Source organism: Heloderma suspectum, chromosome 1 (genome assembly GCF_057233095.1).
Source record: "Heloderma suspectum isolate Gila_16-S chromosome 1, 16-S_ref, whole genome shotgun sequence".
NCBI lineage: Eukaryota > Metazoa > Chordata > Lepidosauria > Squamata > Helodermatidae > Heloderma > Heloderma suspectum.
In genome coordinates, this window is record NC_139458.1 from 353,682,830 (window position 1) to 353,699,367 (window position 16,538).

Consider the following 16,538-nt stretch of genomic DNA (forward strand, 5'->3'; position numbering starts at 1 on the left):
GTTCCCACCATGCTGGTCAAGGGGTGATGGGAGTTGCAGTCCAACACATCTGGAGGACATCAAGTTAGGGAAGTCTGATACAGACTGATATGCAGTAGTTTGGGACTCCACTGGAATGAAATAGGGACATTGTGACTAGAATGATACCAGCTTTCCTCCCAGCTGTTTTTGGATTCCCAGGAACGTCTGCCAGCCCAGAGGTGGGATTTGTGAGGAAAGAGTAACCTGCATTATGCTCCAGCATGAAGTCTCATTTTCTTTTGGATGTTAAAGGTTGCCCAGAGTGGTTCCGAAACAAAGGTCTCCCCAGAATACTCATGACAAAAATGGTTATATGGGCTGCGAATGAAAGATGCTAACAGTGTCATCCTGAAGCATGTCTACTCAGAAGCAAGCCCCAGGAATGTCAATGGGACTTACTCCCAGGTAAGTATGAACAGTATTGCAGTCTGTCCTATAATATACTTACCAGAATGCCCATTGAAGACACTGGGGGTTACTTCTGAGGGGACATGTATAGGATTCCACAGTTAGGCTGCAATCCTATGCACACACTGGGATGTATCAATGTTAGTCTACTAGTCTATGATTCTAGTCCTACTTAGAGTAGATCAATTGAAATGAACTGGACCTAAGTTAGATTAACATTGGATACAATCCATGGGATACAACCATTACTTTGGAGTAAATCCCATTGAAATCAGCGGGGCTGACTTCTGCAGTATTATGCTGCCATGTACCTGGCAAAAGTTTCATTGAACTCAGTAGGCTTTACTTCTGAGAAGACATGCATAAGATTGCGCTGTTACTAAATATACATACTTTAGCAAGCTAAAGGGGGTAAGAACAAAGCCATTCACCAAAAGGTCAGGTGTATCATTTTTGCTTCTAATACTATTACTGACATCTAGTGGTGAAACATACTGAATGTCAGTGAAGTCAGTTATTTTAAGGGTATCTCCAAATATTCAAGGCATGATCCAGCCAGTGTTACGCATTTTAAAATCTCATCCATTTGAATGGCTAGTAAACACATTCATTCTTAACTCTGAAGCTGAAATAATTGTTTACATGGATTATGTCCTTCTGTTATCTCAGATAAAACCCTTTGTTCCTAGAAGGCTGCATCATATTTTATCCTTCACAACAAATATGATCAAATGCAGTAAGCACAGACAATGTGAGATTGCAAGCATTTCAGAGTGCTTACTGAACTTTTGCATGGATAAATGTTCATTCTGATATTTCAGTCTTCAAGGCAGAGGTTATATTAACTTCATCTTTGCTGTGACCTTCATATGAGTGAACCCCTAACTGGGGTTCCCACTTCTCTTTCTCTTTTTTTTCCTGTCACCTCTTTTTTCTCTCTTTCCACCACCCCCTTCTGGTGATTTTTTACCTTTGCCTTTATTATTAGATCTCTCTCTCTCTCTCTCTCTGGGCATTTCTACATGAGACTTTTAACCTACACCTTTACTGAGGCTTCTGGATTCTTTGCAGGATTAAGACTGGCTCCCTTACACATGCTTTTTTTCTGGGATTTTTCTTTCTCTGCCATTCTATATGTTTCATTATACAACCACTAGATGGCACTGTGGTAAAGCGGAATTGCGCAATTAAATGAGACTCTCATTCCGCCACTTCTAAATAATAGCAGACTGTCCTCCTTAGGACCCCCCCCCCCCATGATAATGGTTGCAAAGCACAGGAGAGGCCCTGGAGGATGATGACATTGTGTAAAGGGCCTGCAAACTACTGTGAGTGAGCAATCAGGAGTGCACAATAAAAGCCTCATGTAGAAAGGCCCTCTCCTTCCTCCTCATCCAGCTGCTGGGGGATGGACAGATTGCTCTCCTCAGATGTCTGAAATGATCGTTTGCAGAAGCCTTGTGAAATTAGGCCCTAGGTCCACAGGCTGCCTACCCTTGCTTTAGATGGAGGGGTGGGATGTGCCACCTTCCCCAAATTTTGATGGATTTCTCATTCTAAACTAATATTCCAGAGAGATCTCTGTATCAAGAAAACCAGCCTCCAACAACCAGCTCCCATAAAGTGACATCAACTGTTTACCAAGGAATAGTAACATTGATTTTGTTAAATCCCAGACTCTCATCCGCCATTGTTTCAGGCAAACCCAATAATCACACAACAGTAACCACAACAGTATAAATGGGCACATGCATGAATACACACACACACACAGAGACACTACTGAGCAGGTGAGACTACTGAGTAGGCCGAAGCGGGTCGCCCCCCCCCCCGAAGCAGCCCGAAGTTAATCAGGCCCCCCTCAGAAGCATTGAACTGGCCTCTGAGGTGGATGGAGGGGCCCTTGCACAACGCTAAGATAAATGTCTCCCTATCCACATTCTCCATGCCATGCATAATTTTGTAGAGCTCTATCATGTCTCCTCTTGCCCTCCTTTTTTCCAAGCTAAACAAGCCCAGCTGTTGTAACCTTCCGTCATAGGGGGGAAGTTCCAGCCCCTTGATAATTTTAGTTGCTCTTTTCTGCACTTTTTCCAGCTCTACAATATCTTTTTTTAGGTATGGTGACCAGAACTGTACACAGTATGCCAAGTGTGGTTGCACCATAGATTTGTATAAAGGCAGTATGATATTGGCTATTTTATTCTCAGTTCCTTTTCTAATTTTGCCTAACATGGAGTTTGTCTTTTTTTACAGCAGCTGCACACTGGGTCGACATTTTCACTGAGTTGTCCACCACAACCCCAAGATCTCTTTATTGGGTGGTCGCCACTAGCTCAGATCCCATCAGGTTATACTTGGTTGAGATTTTTTGCCCCAGTGTGCATCTTATACATTTGCTTACACGTATATCTTTTTGAAAGGACCAACAATTTACCTGATTCTTTGCATGATCATTGGGGTCTAGGCATTTTAGTTTATGACTGATCTAAGGCTCCAAAAGATTTTGTAGATCCACCACCAAAGAGTTTGCTAGAATCGTTCTGAAAGGAATGCCGATGGGGGTTATCTATTTGATAGTGATCAAAGAACTGATTTTCAGCGAAGTCTTCCAATCTCTTTCCAGCCACCTCATTAATTATCCCTGAAAGGTTAGTTACTTGGAGTTAAAAGTTTATCCAAGGAAACATTTAGATAATCTCTACTAAAATACAGTCAGCAAAGCAATTGAGTCAATTAAATTTTGATATATAATCTGCCTCATCTGCAAGGGTTCAGGGAAGGGCATGTCCATTGTAAAAGAATATATAATTGATAAAACATGCCTGGGTCATAAAATAAATGCAACAAGAAGGGCAGATTTTAGAAGCTGAGAATTATATGTGCAGGAAGATGGAGACCAAAGAAATCTAAATCAGCAACTAACTCTTTTAGGGTGTACTCCTATGCATGCTTAGAGAGCAGGGAGTCTTACAACTCCCTTCCCCAGCCAGCTTGGTTGGGGGAGGAATGCTGGGAGCTGTAGGACTTATTGCTGTGTAACATGCATAGGACTGTGCCCTTACTCTACCACCAGTATCTTTGGATGTTCTTGTGCTTTTTGAGCTCCTTAGCAGCGTTGATGACAATAAAGAGAGTGTCATATAACTAGGGGTGCTTCCTGATGAGGTTTTTATTGTGCAATCACCCTGCTTCAAATAGAGAATTTTTAGAGGGCCACCCGACCATCATCATCTTCCGCCTGTAACCCTCCCATTGTTTCCCTTTTTATCTGCCACAGAAAACCCATTAAGGAAGGAAAGATGGAATAGCTGCACAAGGCTTTTGATTGACAGCACTAGGAGCCATCTGTCTGGAAGAACCCTAGCTTTTGTATGCCCTGCTTGTGTTTTGACACAACATGGGGGGTTTGCTCCCCATAGACAGTCAAAAGGCCCATTGGGCATGTGCAAACCCTAAAGCATCCTTCCCCAACCAGGTAACCTCCAGACGTGTTGGACTACAACTCCCATCATTCCTAACCTGGCTAGGGGGTGAAGGGTGAAGTGGGGGGGAGTTGTAGTCCCAACACATCTGGAGGGCACCAGGTTGGGGAAGGCCACTGGAAAGCATACCTAAGGTAGGGCTCTGGATCTTGGCCATTGTTTGATAGCCTCCTTCTCTATGGCTCTTGTGTTCACTGAGGGCCAAAACAGACATTGCTTTGACTCCATATCTACCAGCTGTGTCTTTCCTCCACTTTTACTCTACAGTGGGCACAGGGGATCTGATCTGCTTTGGGACACTAGCATGCGGGATAGGAGGGGTTTAATCCTCCCCCCCCACTATTGTGGGCCTGATCTGGATCAGGCCCTCTGTGCCTACTCTAGAGTATTTTTTTTTACAAAGACATAGCTGCTAGATCTGGATTTAACGTAATGTCTGCTTTGGCCCTGATTTCAGTAGGAAGGAGAGCTCAAATCAGTGGAGCCAAAAAGTGCCAAAAAGTATACAGTTAACAACAGAATCAGATATTCTATATGATCTACATAAATAGTTTAATGACATTTAAAATACTGGGCTGTAATGAAAGTTTCCCCATGTCAATGTAGGTCTTTAAGATGGTTTTAGAATCATCCTCCCTATTATTTACTAACAAAGGTGTAGCATTTGGACTCCTTTAATAGGATCTGATAGTTCTCCAGATTTTAACTACATTATGTCTTCATGGATTTAGTCTTCATACATTAACTCTTCATGGATAATTTACAAGCTAACAATAAATGTGTTTGAAATATTCATTAAAAATATTATTCTAATTATAATTAGCTAATATCACAGTTGATCACAGCACTATGATTTTGCTATTCTATAATAATCAGTATTGATAAAACATTAGCCTGTTTTTACTAACTCATTTCTACAAACTTACAGTCAGTCATTATTTTTCCTTGAAGTCTTTTCTTCATGATCTCTTCTACGCAGTCCATTAAATATGGAAGGAATCCTTCCTCCACATCTACATAATATGAGAGCAAAACAAGCATTACATTTTGCTTGGTGACATTAGTTTATATTGTCATTAGGCATCAGGCTAAGATGGTCCTGTTTTCCTAAGCCTTCAATTAACAGCCACAACATTTATGCCTCTTTATGGCTTTCTAGTTTAAGCTGCTGTTATAATTCAGTTTAGTTTGTTTTACTGTAATATCATTTATATTATGGATTTTTATCTTGTAAACCACTTTGAGGTTTTTTAAAAAAATGTTAATGAAATCAATACGATTTAGAAAACCTGAAGATAACAAATATTCTCCTGCGCTGAGTTGGGTGGTCGCTCCAGGCCGCGCAGTCTGCGAGGGAAGGAGGAGGGAGCAGAGGGAGTGCCAGCGGCTGTCTCTTGGCTGCCTCTCGTCTACTGCGCAGGGCTGGCCAGACAAAGCGAGCGAGGGAGCCGAAGGCACCTCTGCAGCCTCGTCTCGTCTCGCCCCTCCCTTCTCCTCCCCAGCTCTTGGCTTCTCCGCCCCAGCTCTTGGCTTCTCCGCCCGTCCCTGTTCCGCGCCCGCGCGCCCGGTGCTGCCCTCGTCTCCTGTCCTGCAACACTGGCCATCCTTTCGGGGCTGCTGCTGGCCACGGCAGCAGCGGGGTGGGTGGGGCCTGCCACCATTATTTACTTATGGGGCAGGGCAGGTGGCTGGTTTGTGCCAGTTTTTAGGATTTATCGCACAATCCTATGCATGTTTACTCAGAAGTCAGTCCCACTATGTTCAGTTGCCAACTGGGCTTTCTCCCAGGTAAGTGTGTGTAGGACTGCAGCCTTAGCTGCCTTCCCAAGATCTCTGTAAATTTAACTTGAAATAAACACCCATTGGATTGCACTGTTGATTCTTGAACATTAATTTCTACAGTAAGCAGAACTGCCAAATGCAACCTGCTCTGTCAGCTACACTTTTTGGTACAAGGTTGGCATGTATCTGGGCAAACCAACCCTGGTGGAGGGGAGGGAAACCGAAAAAATCAGTTGCGGGGAGAGGAGAAAGAAGGTGTGTGTGTGTGTGTGTGTTTCAATCCAGCTGGGTGTGTGGACGTTTCTGTTGCAGGATGGGAGAGATATAATGAAGGGGCTTGTTGTTGTTGTTGTTCAGTCGTGTCCGACTCTTCGTGACCCCATGGACCATAGCACGCCAGGACGCTCTCTCCCGGAGTGTGCTCAAGTTCATAATGAAGGGGCTTAGGAAAGGCTAATGGGTAATGCTGGGACACTAAGGGAGTGTGCGAGGGGGCTGTTTAAATGGGAAGGGATCTGCCCATGAGGGCTGAGTTGAGAGGGTGAAGCTTCCATAGAGTATCATATTTTGAAAACCTAAAATGCTTGTGATTGAGTGAGTGAGTGAAAAAGATTAACACCCCTGCATTTCTTCTCAGACATCCAGTTGAAATACCCCTGCCTTACTCTCAGCTGCACTGTTTTTAGATCCCAGTTGAAGGCGGTATATCTTACAGGGTTGTACAATCTTAGAAGGGGGCGTGGCTGTGACTGTCACGATGGGACCCTCCACTTCTGAATTGCCACTACACTACTGTATAAAGTCCTCTGTAATACTCCAAATATTCTTGTGTATTGATTTTTTTCAGGGCCAGGTGTTAGTAGCCAGAATGATTTAGGGGGATTATTCAACATTTATGTTCAATAAAGAATGGCACACACCACTTTCTATTTGATCATAGAAGAACCCCTTATTCCGAAGATTAGTAAAGACCGAAGGAATGAGGTTTGACAGGTACTGCAGAGCGAATGCCCGAGCTGCGACTTTCTCAGTGACTTCTGTCTGTATTTCCTGTATTTCCATCTGCTGCATCATACGGCGTTCCTTTAAAAAAATTAAAAAAAATTTTTAAAGGTGCATGTAGCGTTTAGTAGTGTAGATATTTTTTTTTTCATAGTCCATAAAACCTGCTGGGACTTTTAAAAATAGAGCTAACTCCCCCCACCCCCCATACACACACATTAAGCACTGAAAAGCTTATGGAATCCTGAGAAACATCAGGAGTAATCACACTATATTTAAATGCAACTATTTAATTATGAAGATCACATGATTAACTTGGGCAATGTATAAAGAAACTATTCTGGGGTGTGTGTGACCAAATTATTCTGAAAAAAAAATCATGCCCAAACCAAAAATCCCTCAAAACAATATGGCATATTCAGAGATCCTTCTTTAAATCAATTGTTTTAATAGAGCCTTCCCCAACTAGCCACCCTCCAGATGTTTTGGATTTCAACTCCTAGCATTCCTGGCCATTGGCTGGAGCTGATGGGAGTTGAAGTCCCAAACATCTGGAGGGTACCAGGTTGGGGAAGGCTGCTCTAATGTTTATTTTCTTCCATTGAGTAAAACTATACAGAAACTATTTTTGGGGTACTGACTTTGGGTGAAGACACCAGCCCAGCTGATGGCAAAGCAGATGATGTGTTCTTTGGTGGGTTAAGGCAGAAATGTAATTAAGTGGTTGCCTGGTGACTATGGTGAATAACAATTGCTTCCAGATGACCAGGCGAGGGGCACCCACCCACAGCACTGCCTCTCTTCCCCCCCACCCCCACACTGTGCTTGTAGTCCTGCTCCCTTTGTTCTGTCAAAGCACAGCTCTGCATTTCCACAACCCTGGTGAGACCCAAACTGTCTTCAGATGTTACAAGGATGGTGCACGGAAAAAGCCAAAAATCCACTTGTACACGATGAAGGCTGCATGCCTCGGTCATCACATTAGTAAGTGGCTGCCTGATGGTTTGATATTAGCTTGCCATATTTTATTTGCTAGAAGAAAAGCTGTGATGTCAGATTTAGATGACCTGTATTTGACTTCAGGTCAGTGAAAACCACCTTGGTTTGAAATCAGGGATTTAGGAATCACTGCTCCAGCTACAAATGGTTGCTAGTTTGTCTCAGGTGAGAAGAGTGTGTTCTCTCTGAACATGGAAAGTATTTGCAAGGCACACTTGGTGGGTATGCGAAGAGTTAAGCCTCCTTCTCTATAAGGACTCCACACCCCTGCATTCTCATTATCTTAGCAAACACAGATTTTGGAACACACATGTGCTGAGATAACATCAAATTCATCCTTAAGACTCTTCATTTCAAGTCTTATTTCAAATGCTAAGAGCACCTGAGAGCAGCCATTTAAAAATAAATAAATGTAATTTTTTCATAAACTCTTCTTTTGTATGCTATCTACGCACCAGGTTCAAACAAGTATACGCAGAGGGCATGAATACACATTACACGGAATGTACAATTTCTGCATGTGTGTATGTGTGTGTGTGTGTGTGTATATATATGTGTATATATATATATATATATATATATAGGTGCCCCTTCATGGATCACTGCCTTGTTGTGGCGAAGGGGCTTGCGTAACTCAGTGAAGCCATAAGCTATGCCGTGCAGGGCCACCCAAGACGGACAGGTCATGGCAGAGAGTTCTGACAAAATGTGGTCCACTGGAGAAGGAAATGGCAACCCACTCCAGTATTCTTGCCAAGAAAACCCCATGGAACGTATCACAAGGCTAAAAGATATGACGATGGAAGATGAGCCCCTCAGGTCGGAAGGTGTCCAATATGCTACTGGGGAAGAGCAGAGGGTATTTCCAAGTAGCGCCAGAAAGAGTGAAGCGGCTGGGCCAAACCCGAAAGGACACTCAGCTGTGGATGTGTCTGGTGGTGAAAAGAAAATCCGATGCTGTAAAGAACAATACTGTTTAGGAACCTGGAATGTCAGATCAATGAATCAAGGTAAGCTGGAGGTGGTCAAACATGAGATGGCAAGATTGAACATCGACATCTTGGGAATCAGCGAACTAAAATGGACAGGCATGGGCGAATTTAATTCAGGTGACCATCATATCTACTACTGTGGGCAAGAATCCCTTAGAAGAAATGGAGGAGCACTCATAGTCAACAAAAGGGTGGGAAAAGCAGTACTGGGGTACAATCTTAAAAATGATAGAATGATCTCAGTACAAATCCAAGGCAAACCATTCAACATCACAGTAATTCAAGTCTATGCCCCAACCACTGAGGCCGAAGAAGCTGAGGTTGATCGGTTCTATGAAGACCTACAACACCTTCTAGAACTAACACTCAAAAAAGATGTCCTCTTCATCATAGGGGATTGGAATGCTAAAGTAGGAAGTCAAGAAATCACCGGGATAACAGGCAGGCATGGCCTTGGTGTACAAAATGAAGCAGGACAAAAGCTAATAGAGTTTTGCCAAGAGAACATGCTGATCATAGCAAACACTCTTTTCCAACAGCACAAGAGGCGACTCTACACATGGACGTCACCAGATGGTCAATATCGAAATCAGATTGATTATGTCCTTTGCAGCCAAAGATGGAGAAGCTCCATACAGTCAGTAAAAACAAGACCTGGAGCTGACTGTGGCTCAGATCATGAGCTGCTTCTTGCAAAATTTCGGCTTAAATTGAAGAACGTCAGGAAAACCACTAAACCGTTCAGGTATGACCTAAATCATATCCCTGATGAATATACAGTGGAGGTGAGGAATAGATTTCAGGGATTAGACCTGATAGACAGAGTGCCTGAGGAACTATGGACGGAGGTCCGTAACATTGTTCAGGAGGCAGCAACGAAATCCATCCCAAAGAAAAAGAAATGCAAGAAAGCAAAGTGGCTGTCTGATGAGGCTTTACAAGTAGCTGAGGAAAGAAGGGAAGCGAAAAGCAAGGGAGAAAGGGGAAGATATACCCAACTGAATGCAGAGTTCCAGAGAATAGCAAGGAGAGACAAGAAGGCCTTCTTAAATGAACAATGCAAAGAAACTGAGGAAAACAACAGAATGGGAAAGACTAGAGATCTCTTCAAGAAAATTGGAGATCTCAAGGGAACGTTTTGTGCAAAGACGGGCATGATAAAGGACAAAGAAGGCAGGGACCTAACAGAAGCAGATGAGATTAAGAAGAGGTGGAAAGAATACACAGAAGAACTATACAGGAAAGATCTGAATGTCCCTGATAGCCATGATAGTGCGGTCACTGAACTTGAGCCGGACATCCTCGAGAGTGAAGTCAAGTGGGCCTTAGGAAGCATTAGTAACAACAAAGCTAGTGGAGATGACAGTATTCCAGCCGAGCTATTTAAAATCCTAAAAGATGATGCTGTTAAAGTGCTGCATTCAATATGCCAACAAATCTGGAACACTCAACAGTGGCCACAAGACTGGAAAAGGTCAGTTTACATTCCAATTCCAAAGAAGGGCAACGCCAAAGAGTGTTCAAACTACCGCACAATTGCGCTCATTTCACATGCCAGCAAGGTGATGCTCAAAATCCTACAAGCTAGGCTTCAGCAGTATGCGAACCGAGAACTACCGGAAGTACAAGCTGGGTTTAGAAGAGGCAGAGGAACTAGAGATCAAATCGCCAACATTCGCTGCATCATGGAGAAAGCAAGAGAATTCCAGAAAAACGTCTATTTCTGCTTCATTGACTATGCTAAAGCCTTTGATTGTGTGGATCACAACAAACTGTGGCAAATTCTGAAAGTGATGGGAGTACCAGACCACCTTACCTGTCTCCTGAGAAACCTGTACGAGGGTCAAGAAGCAACAGTAAGAACCAGACATGGAACAACCGATTGGTTCAAAATTGGGAAAGGAGTACGACAAGGCTGCATATTGTCACCCTGCTTATTTAACTTATATGCAGAGTACATCATGAGAAATGCCGGGTTGGATGAATCAGAGGTCGGAATTAAGATTGCTGGGAGAATTATCAACAACCTCCGATATGCAGACGATACCACCCTAATGGCAGAAAGCGAAGAGGATCTAAAGAGCCTCTTGTTGAGGGTGAAAGAGGAGAGTGCAAAAGCTGGTTTGAAACTCAACATTAAAAAAACAAAGATCATGGCATCTGGCCCCATCACTTCCTGGCATATAGAAGGGGAAGAAATGGAAGCAGTGACAGATTTTACTTTCTTGGGCTCCAAGATCACCGCAGACGGTGACTGTAGCCATGAAATTAAAAGACGCTTGCTCCTTGGGAGGAAAGCTATGGCCAACCTAGACAGCATAGTAAGAAGCAGAGACATCACCTTGCCAACAAAGGTCCGTCTAATCAAAGCTATGGTTTTCCCAGTAGTAATGTATGGCTGTGAGAGCTGGACTATAAGGAAGGCTGAGCGCCGAAGAATTGATGCTTTCGAACTGTGGTGCTGGAGGAGACTCTTACGAGTCCCCTGGACTGCAAGGAGGTCAAATCAGTCCATCCTAAAGGAAATCAACCCTGAGTGCTCATTGGAAGGACAGATAATGAAGCTGAAGCTCCAATATTTTGGCCACCTAATGCGAAGAGAAAACTCCCTGGAAAAGACCCTGATGCTGGGAAAGACTGAAGGCAAAAGGAGAAGGGGACGGCAGAGGATGAGATGGCTAGATAGCATCACCAATGCAATGAAGATGAACTTGAGCACGCTCCGGGAGAGAGCGCAGGACAGGAAGGCCTGGCGTGCTATGGTCCATGGGATCACGAAGAGTCGGACACGACTGAACGACTGAACAACAACAATATATAGGTGACTGCATGAGCGTATGTATATACTAGGTAGATAATAGTGGCCCATTTCAGATGTCATCAGAAACCATGGATTCCCACTATGTGAATGAGGTGCAGTGAGCCTTGGGCTTATGTGCGTCACCCTGCACTTTCCTCTCCACTGGGAGGGGATTGGAAGCTTTTAAATGGACAGTTCTCCTTGACATCTGAACTCAAGAAAGTGTTGTTTGTTAAAACTCTAGTAAGTGAGAACAAACTAGGATCAAGTGAGATCAAACTGTCATTTTAAATCCCGGTTTGTTCACTATCCAGAGTATAAATAAACCATAGTTCCCTGAGTTTGGATGTCAAAGGGCACTGAGATTTATTTAAAATTAGAAGTCAAAGCTTCCAATCTCTTCCTCTGGTGCACAGATGAGGAGGAGAGGGTTGAGTACATGAACATGAGAGTTATTAGGGCTTGTTAGGGCAGAAAACCATGGTTTTCCATTGTATCTGAACCAAGGCAGTGATCTATAATTAATATTTTTAAAATCAAGGTTGAACCCAGTAGAGAAGAAGTTAGACATCAACATTAATACATAAAGAACAACCACAGAATGCTTGGCCACCTGCAGTTTGCCTCATGTGTACCTTTTCCTCTTTGCGTCTTCTCTCTCGTTCTTCAAGGCGTTGCACTTCAGCCATCTCGGCATTGCGCAGTTCCTGATACGCATGCTGGTGGGCCCGAAGATTGGCCAGCTCCTCTTCTTCCAAGACTTCTAGCAAAGCTTGCTCCATGGTTTTCCCAACCAAAACTTCAAGCATCGGTTTGACTTCAATGTCAAACTCAAAGAGCTGAAGATAAAAGCAAACGCTGTTCAGCATCTCTCCACTCAATGTCATGTCTTATGAAGAGGAAGAGAAATCATTTACGCCTGAAACAGTGGATGAGATGAGCCTTTCATTGGTAACGTGGGGCTAATAATATTTACCTAGCTTACAAGGGTGCTGTAAGGATTACTGAGACAAACAATGTATGTGAAGCATGCTGAAGTGTCAGGTAAATGCTAATAATAATAACAACAATAATAATTGCTACATTCATTGTTATTGATATGTTATCCTGAGCATGAAACAAAATCTGTTCAAAGTGCTGATAATAAGATCTACTAGGGGGAGATATGGGGTTGGATCAAACATGCCCCTCCATGAATGGAAGAGCTACTTCCATTTATGCAGGGAACCAGGATGCAGCAGAGACTTTCTGCTGGCGGAAGGGGGTGGGGTGGCAACTTTTGCTGATTCCCCTTCCCCCTGCATCTTCAGTGCCACCTCCATCACGCTTCTGGATGGTCCCTCAGTCTTCCAGAACAGCTTTTCAGGGAGCACAAGGGGCTGCAGCAGGAAGGAGGAATCCAAGAAAAATCATCTTCTTCCAGCACTAGTAGAACTCCGCTGAGTGCAAGTCTGCATCCAACCAATGTTGCATTTCTCTCCTCTAGCCTCCTTTGCTTGAGGGGTAGGGATGTCAGACAATTCTGCCACAGACTCCAGTGAGGCTGGATTCTTTAGAATCCGGCTCCCCAGAATCTGTGGTGGAACAGCCTCCCCCCCTCACCACCCTGCGGAATCCCCCCGGGATGGACCTACCTGGTGGTGGATGCGGCGGCTCCGGTGGTGGTGGCGGCTCTGGCTGGTCGCCCGGCCACTGCCGGGCTGCTGCGGCTGCAAATGGCGGCCGTCGTAGCAGCTGCCATTTGCGTCCTTGTATTAAGCCGTAATAGGCTACGTAAATATTTACGTAGCCTATCACGGCAAAAGGCAGGGGTGCAAATGGCAGCCGCTATGCCATTTGCGCCCCTGCTCTTTGCCGTAATAGGCTACGTAAGTACGTAGCCTATCACGGCAAAAGGCAGCCACGCAAATGGCATAGCGGCCACCATTTGCACCCCTGCCTTTTGCCGTGATAGGCTACGTAAATACTTACGTAGCCTATCACGGCTTACTACAAGGACGCAAACGGCTGCGGCCAGTCCTGGCTGGTGGCTCCCGTGGATACTCCAGAGCAGAGCCAGATAGGGGTTTCGTACATCCCTACAGAGGGGTAGTAAAATCTGCCAGGGGCAGAAATCTTACCAGAATTTGCTACCTTTCTGAACCTGTCCACAGTCCAGGAGTAGCAAAATGCAGAAGATGTTTTGCAAAACTATACTACTAAACCACAAGTCTGCAGGATCTGCGTGACTCAGAAAAAGCCAGTCAACTGCGGAATCTTCACTCATTTGAAACTGATGTGGATTTCTCCAACATCTCTCCCCTCACAGCAGAGAGGCAAATTCTAGCACTACCCATGCTGCATTTGCCATAGCTCCATAACGTCATCACTTGGCATGCCATAATGACTGAACTATTTGTTCAGCTTTTAGCTGGGCTATAACCATGGTACCTTTTGGTATGTCTGCTGGACCCAAAGAGCATTGGGAAGCATCTTGTTAACTGCAGAGGATGAAACTTGCATCCAAACTGTCCTATATGCTACTCCATTCTTCCAGTACTGAATTTTATTCTGCAATAAGTGCAGAACATTTCCAAATGCTTTAACTTCTGGAAGTATAAAAGAAAGCTAAATGTATGGGGAGAATGGTTTGCACAATTTAGGTGGCTATCTTGAGATTAAGGGGCCGCGGTGGCTTAGTGGTTAAGACGCTGAACTGCAGACTGGAAGGTCAGCAGGACAGCAGTTTGAGACCCGAGTGCTGCGTGACGGAGTGAGCTCCCGTCTTCAGTCCCAGCTCCTGCCAACCTAGCAGTTCGAAAGCAAGAAATTGCAAGTAGATAAATAGGTACTGCCTCAGCGGGAAAGGTAACAGCGTTCCGTGCACCTTGGTGTTCAGTCATGCCAGCCACATGACCACGGAAGTGTCTTCAGACAGCGCTGGCTCTTCGGCTTAGAAACGGGGATGAGCACCACACCCTAGAGTCGGACACGACTGGTTGGGGACACCTTATCTTGAGATTATGCAACTCAATATTAGATTCCTTAATACCTCTCCTTCTTCAATTTGTGTAGCTGCATCAGCCCCAGTCTTCTGTGGAATGAAGAACGGCGAGTCTGGTCTTTCCAGGAAAACATCTGTTTGACACTCTATATCATTTTCGATAATGCGGTCTGCAATCTCTTCTAGGTACAATTCTGAAACAATGACAGAAGAGGAGTCTTTTTAGGGAGCTTCTATCTATCTTCCTTATTCAACATGTGTTCCATGGAACATTTACTGAAACAATATGAATTTATTCCTCTTTTACTTATTTATTCCACTGATGTACCACCTTTCTTCCATGGAAGGCCATGAAACAGGAACTGTGGAACACACATCCTCTTTCCATAGCAACTGTTATTGCTTTAGGCAAGGCCAACCCTGTCATTAGGCAGAGTGAGGCAACTGCCTCAGGCAGCAGATGCTGGATGGTGGGGAGCGGCAGGAAGATGGTGGAGGACACAGCTAAGTGTGCCATGTGGCATGCCCTGTACTCCCTAAACTAGCCTGCTGGCCTCAGGTGCAACACTGTCCTGTCACCAGTGTTGAAGTCAGATTCAGCTGCCAGTCTGGTCAGCTTCTGTATATGGAATGGGACAGGGGCGCCATCTTGTCCTTTGCCTCAGGCAGCAAAATGTACTTGGCTGGCCCTCTCACTTGGTGCTTCCAGATGGACAGCTCCTAGCACTTACCAATCAAAAGGCATGGTGCAGCTATTTGATATTTCCCTCTTTAACAGATTTTTTGTTGTTGTAAGAAAAAAGATGGAAGTGGCAGGAAAACACAGGAGGATTATAAGTGGAAGTTGACATTGTGTGCCCTGCCCTAAAATTCTGTGAATGAGCACAACATAAACTTCATCTGGAGCCACCCTTAGTTTCTGAAATGCTCAATGTATGAAAACTAGCAATTCACAGTTTAATAATAACATAATAATATAATTAATCATCAAATACTACTACTACTGCTACCACTATTACTATATTAATAATATAGACAAATTAGATTTGATGGGACAGCTATCCATGGGTCTGTCCCATTTGCATATAACACATGGGAGGGTCTATTATTTTTTACATAGAAAGGAGCATGTGGTGGAAGGAGAACAAAAACCACCCCCTCCCCTGCTGCAGCACACTGTGATGCTGACCTTCCTGACAAGGTTGGTTTCAAAATTACAACAAAATCAAGGATGTGAAGGGTTTTAAACACAGTAGGGCTGCAGTCTTATGCACACTTCCCTGGAGTAAGCACAATTTAACAAAATGGGACTTAATTCTATGTGTGCTATGCAACAATATATAGCACCTATTACGATCTAAGTCAGGCTGTAAGAGAAAAAGTTGAAAACAAGTTATGCCTAAACTCGGTATTAGAGGTACAACTATATCTAATAAAGGTAGGGCACTCCCACACCAGCTGTTTATTTCTCACTAGTTGCATGTCAGAAACAAATGCATTCTTTGCATTAGACTTCAAACCATCACAACAAAACAGATGGATCGCCCAGCTGTTATGCAGCAAGGCTCACTGAGTTAAGTGGGGGACTTATTTCCTGAATTCATGCTTGGTTGGCAGCTTGAGGCTAAAACAGATGTAAAATATAGACAATTTCATCCTGAAATGTGAAAAAAGTGATACAAATTGGCTGCAAGGTATTAGAATGGGAAATATAAATAAACAATAGACTGGCCCTACCATTAGGCACCCCTTCATGGATCACTGCCTTGTTGTGGCGAAGGGGCTTGCATAACTCAGTGAAGTCATAAGCTATGCCGTGCAGGGCCACCCAAGATGGACAGGTCATGGCGGAGAATTCTGACAAAATGTGGTCCACTGGAGAAGGAAATGGCAACCCACTCCAGTATTCTTGCCAAGAAAACCCCATGGAATGTATCACAAGGCTAAAAGATATGACGCCAGACAATGAGCCCCTCAGGTCGGAAGGTGTCCAATATACTACTGGGGAAGAGCAGAGGGAATTTCCAAGTAGCGCCAGAAAGAGTGAAGCGGCTGGGCCAAAGCAG

General features: G+C 44.1%; 1 protein-coding gene and 1 long non-coding RNA gene across 3 annotated transcripts in view; one reads left to right on the forward strand and one right to left on the reverse strand.

Annotated features, from left to right (window-relative positions):
- RSPH3 (radial spoke head 3) overlaps nt 1–16,538 on the reverse strand; it is a 28,461-nt gene that overhangs the window by 5,430 nt on the left and 6,493 nt on the right. The window contains exons 3-7 of one of the 2 annotated variants that reach the window (XM_084827939.1): nt 14,521–14,666; nt 12,125–12,328; nt 6,617–6,779; nt 4,841–4,927; nt 2,867–3,073 (exon numbers count right to left, since the gene is read on the reverse strand). In XM_084827939.1, the coding sequence (XP_084684065.1) occupies nt 2,907–3,073; nt 4,841–4,927; nt 6,617–6,779; nt 12,125–12,328; nt 14,521–14,666 (767 nt within the window). In that variant the 3' untranslated portion in view covers nt 2,867–2,906. The remainder of the gene's footprint in view (nt 1–2,866; nt 3,074–4,840; nt 4,928–6,616; nt 6,780–12,124; nt 12,329–14,520; nt 14,667–16,538) is intronic. The other variant, XM_084827938.1, reaches the window with a different exon arrangement.
- LOC146359692 (uncharacterized) overlaps nt 1–16,538 on the forward strand; it is a 52,309-nt gene that overhangs the window by 320 nt on the left and 35,451 nt on the right. The gene's annotated exons all lie outside the window — the stretch shown is intronic.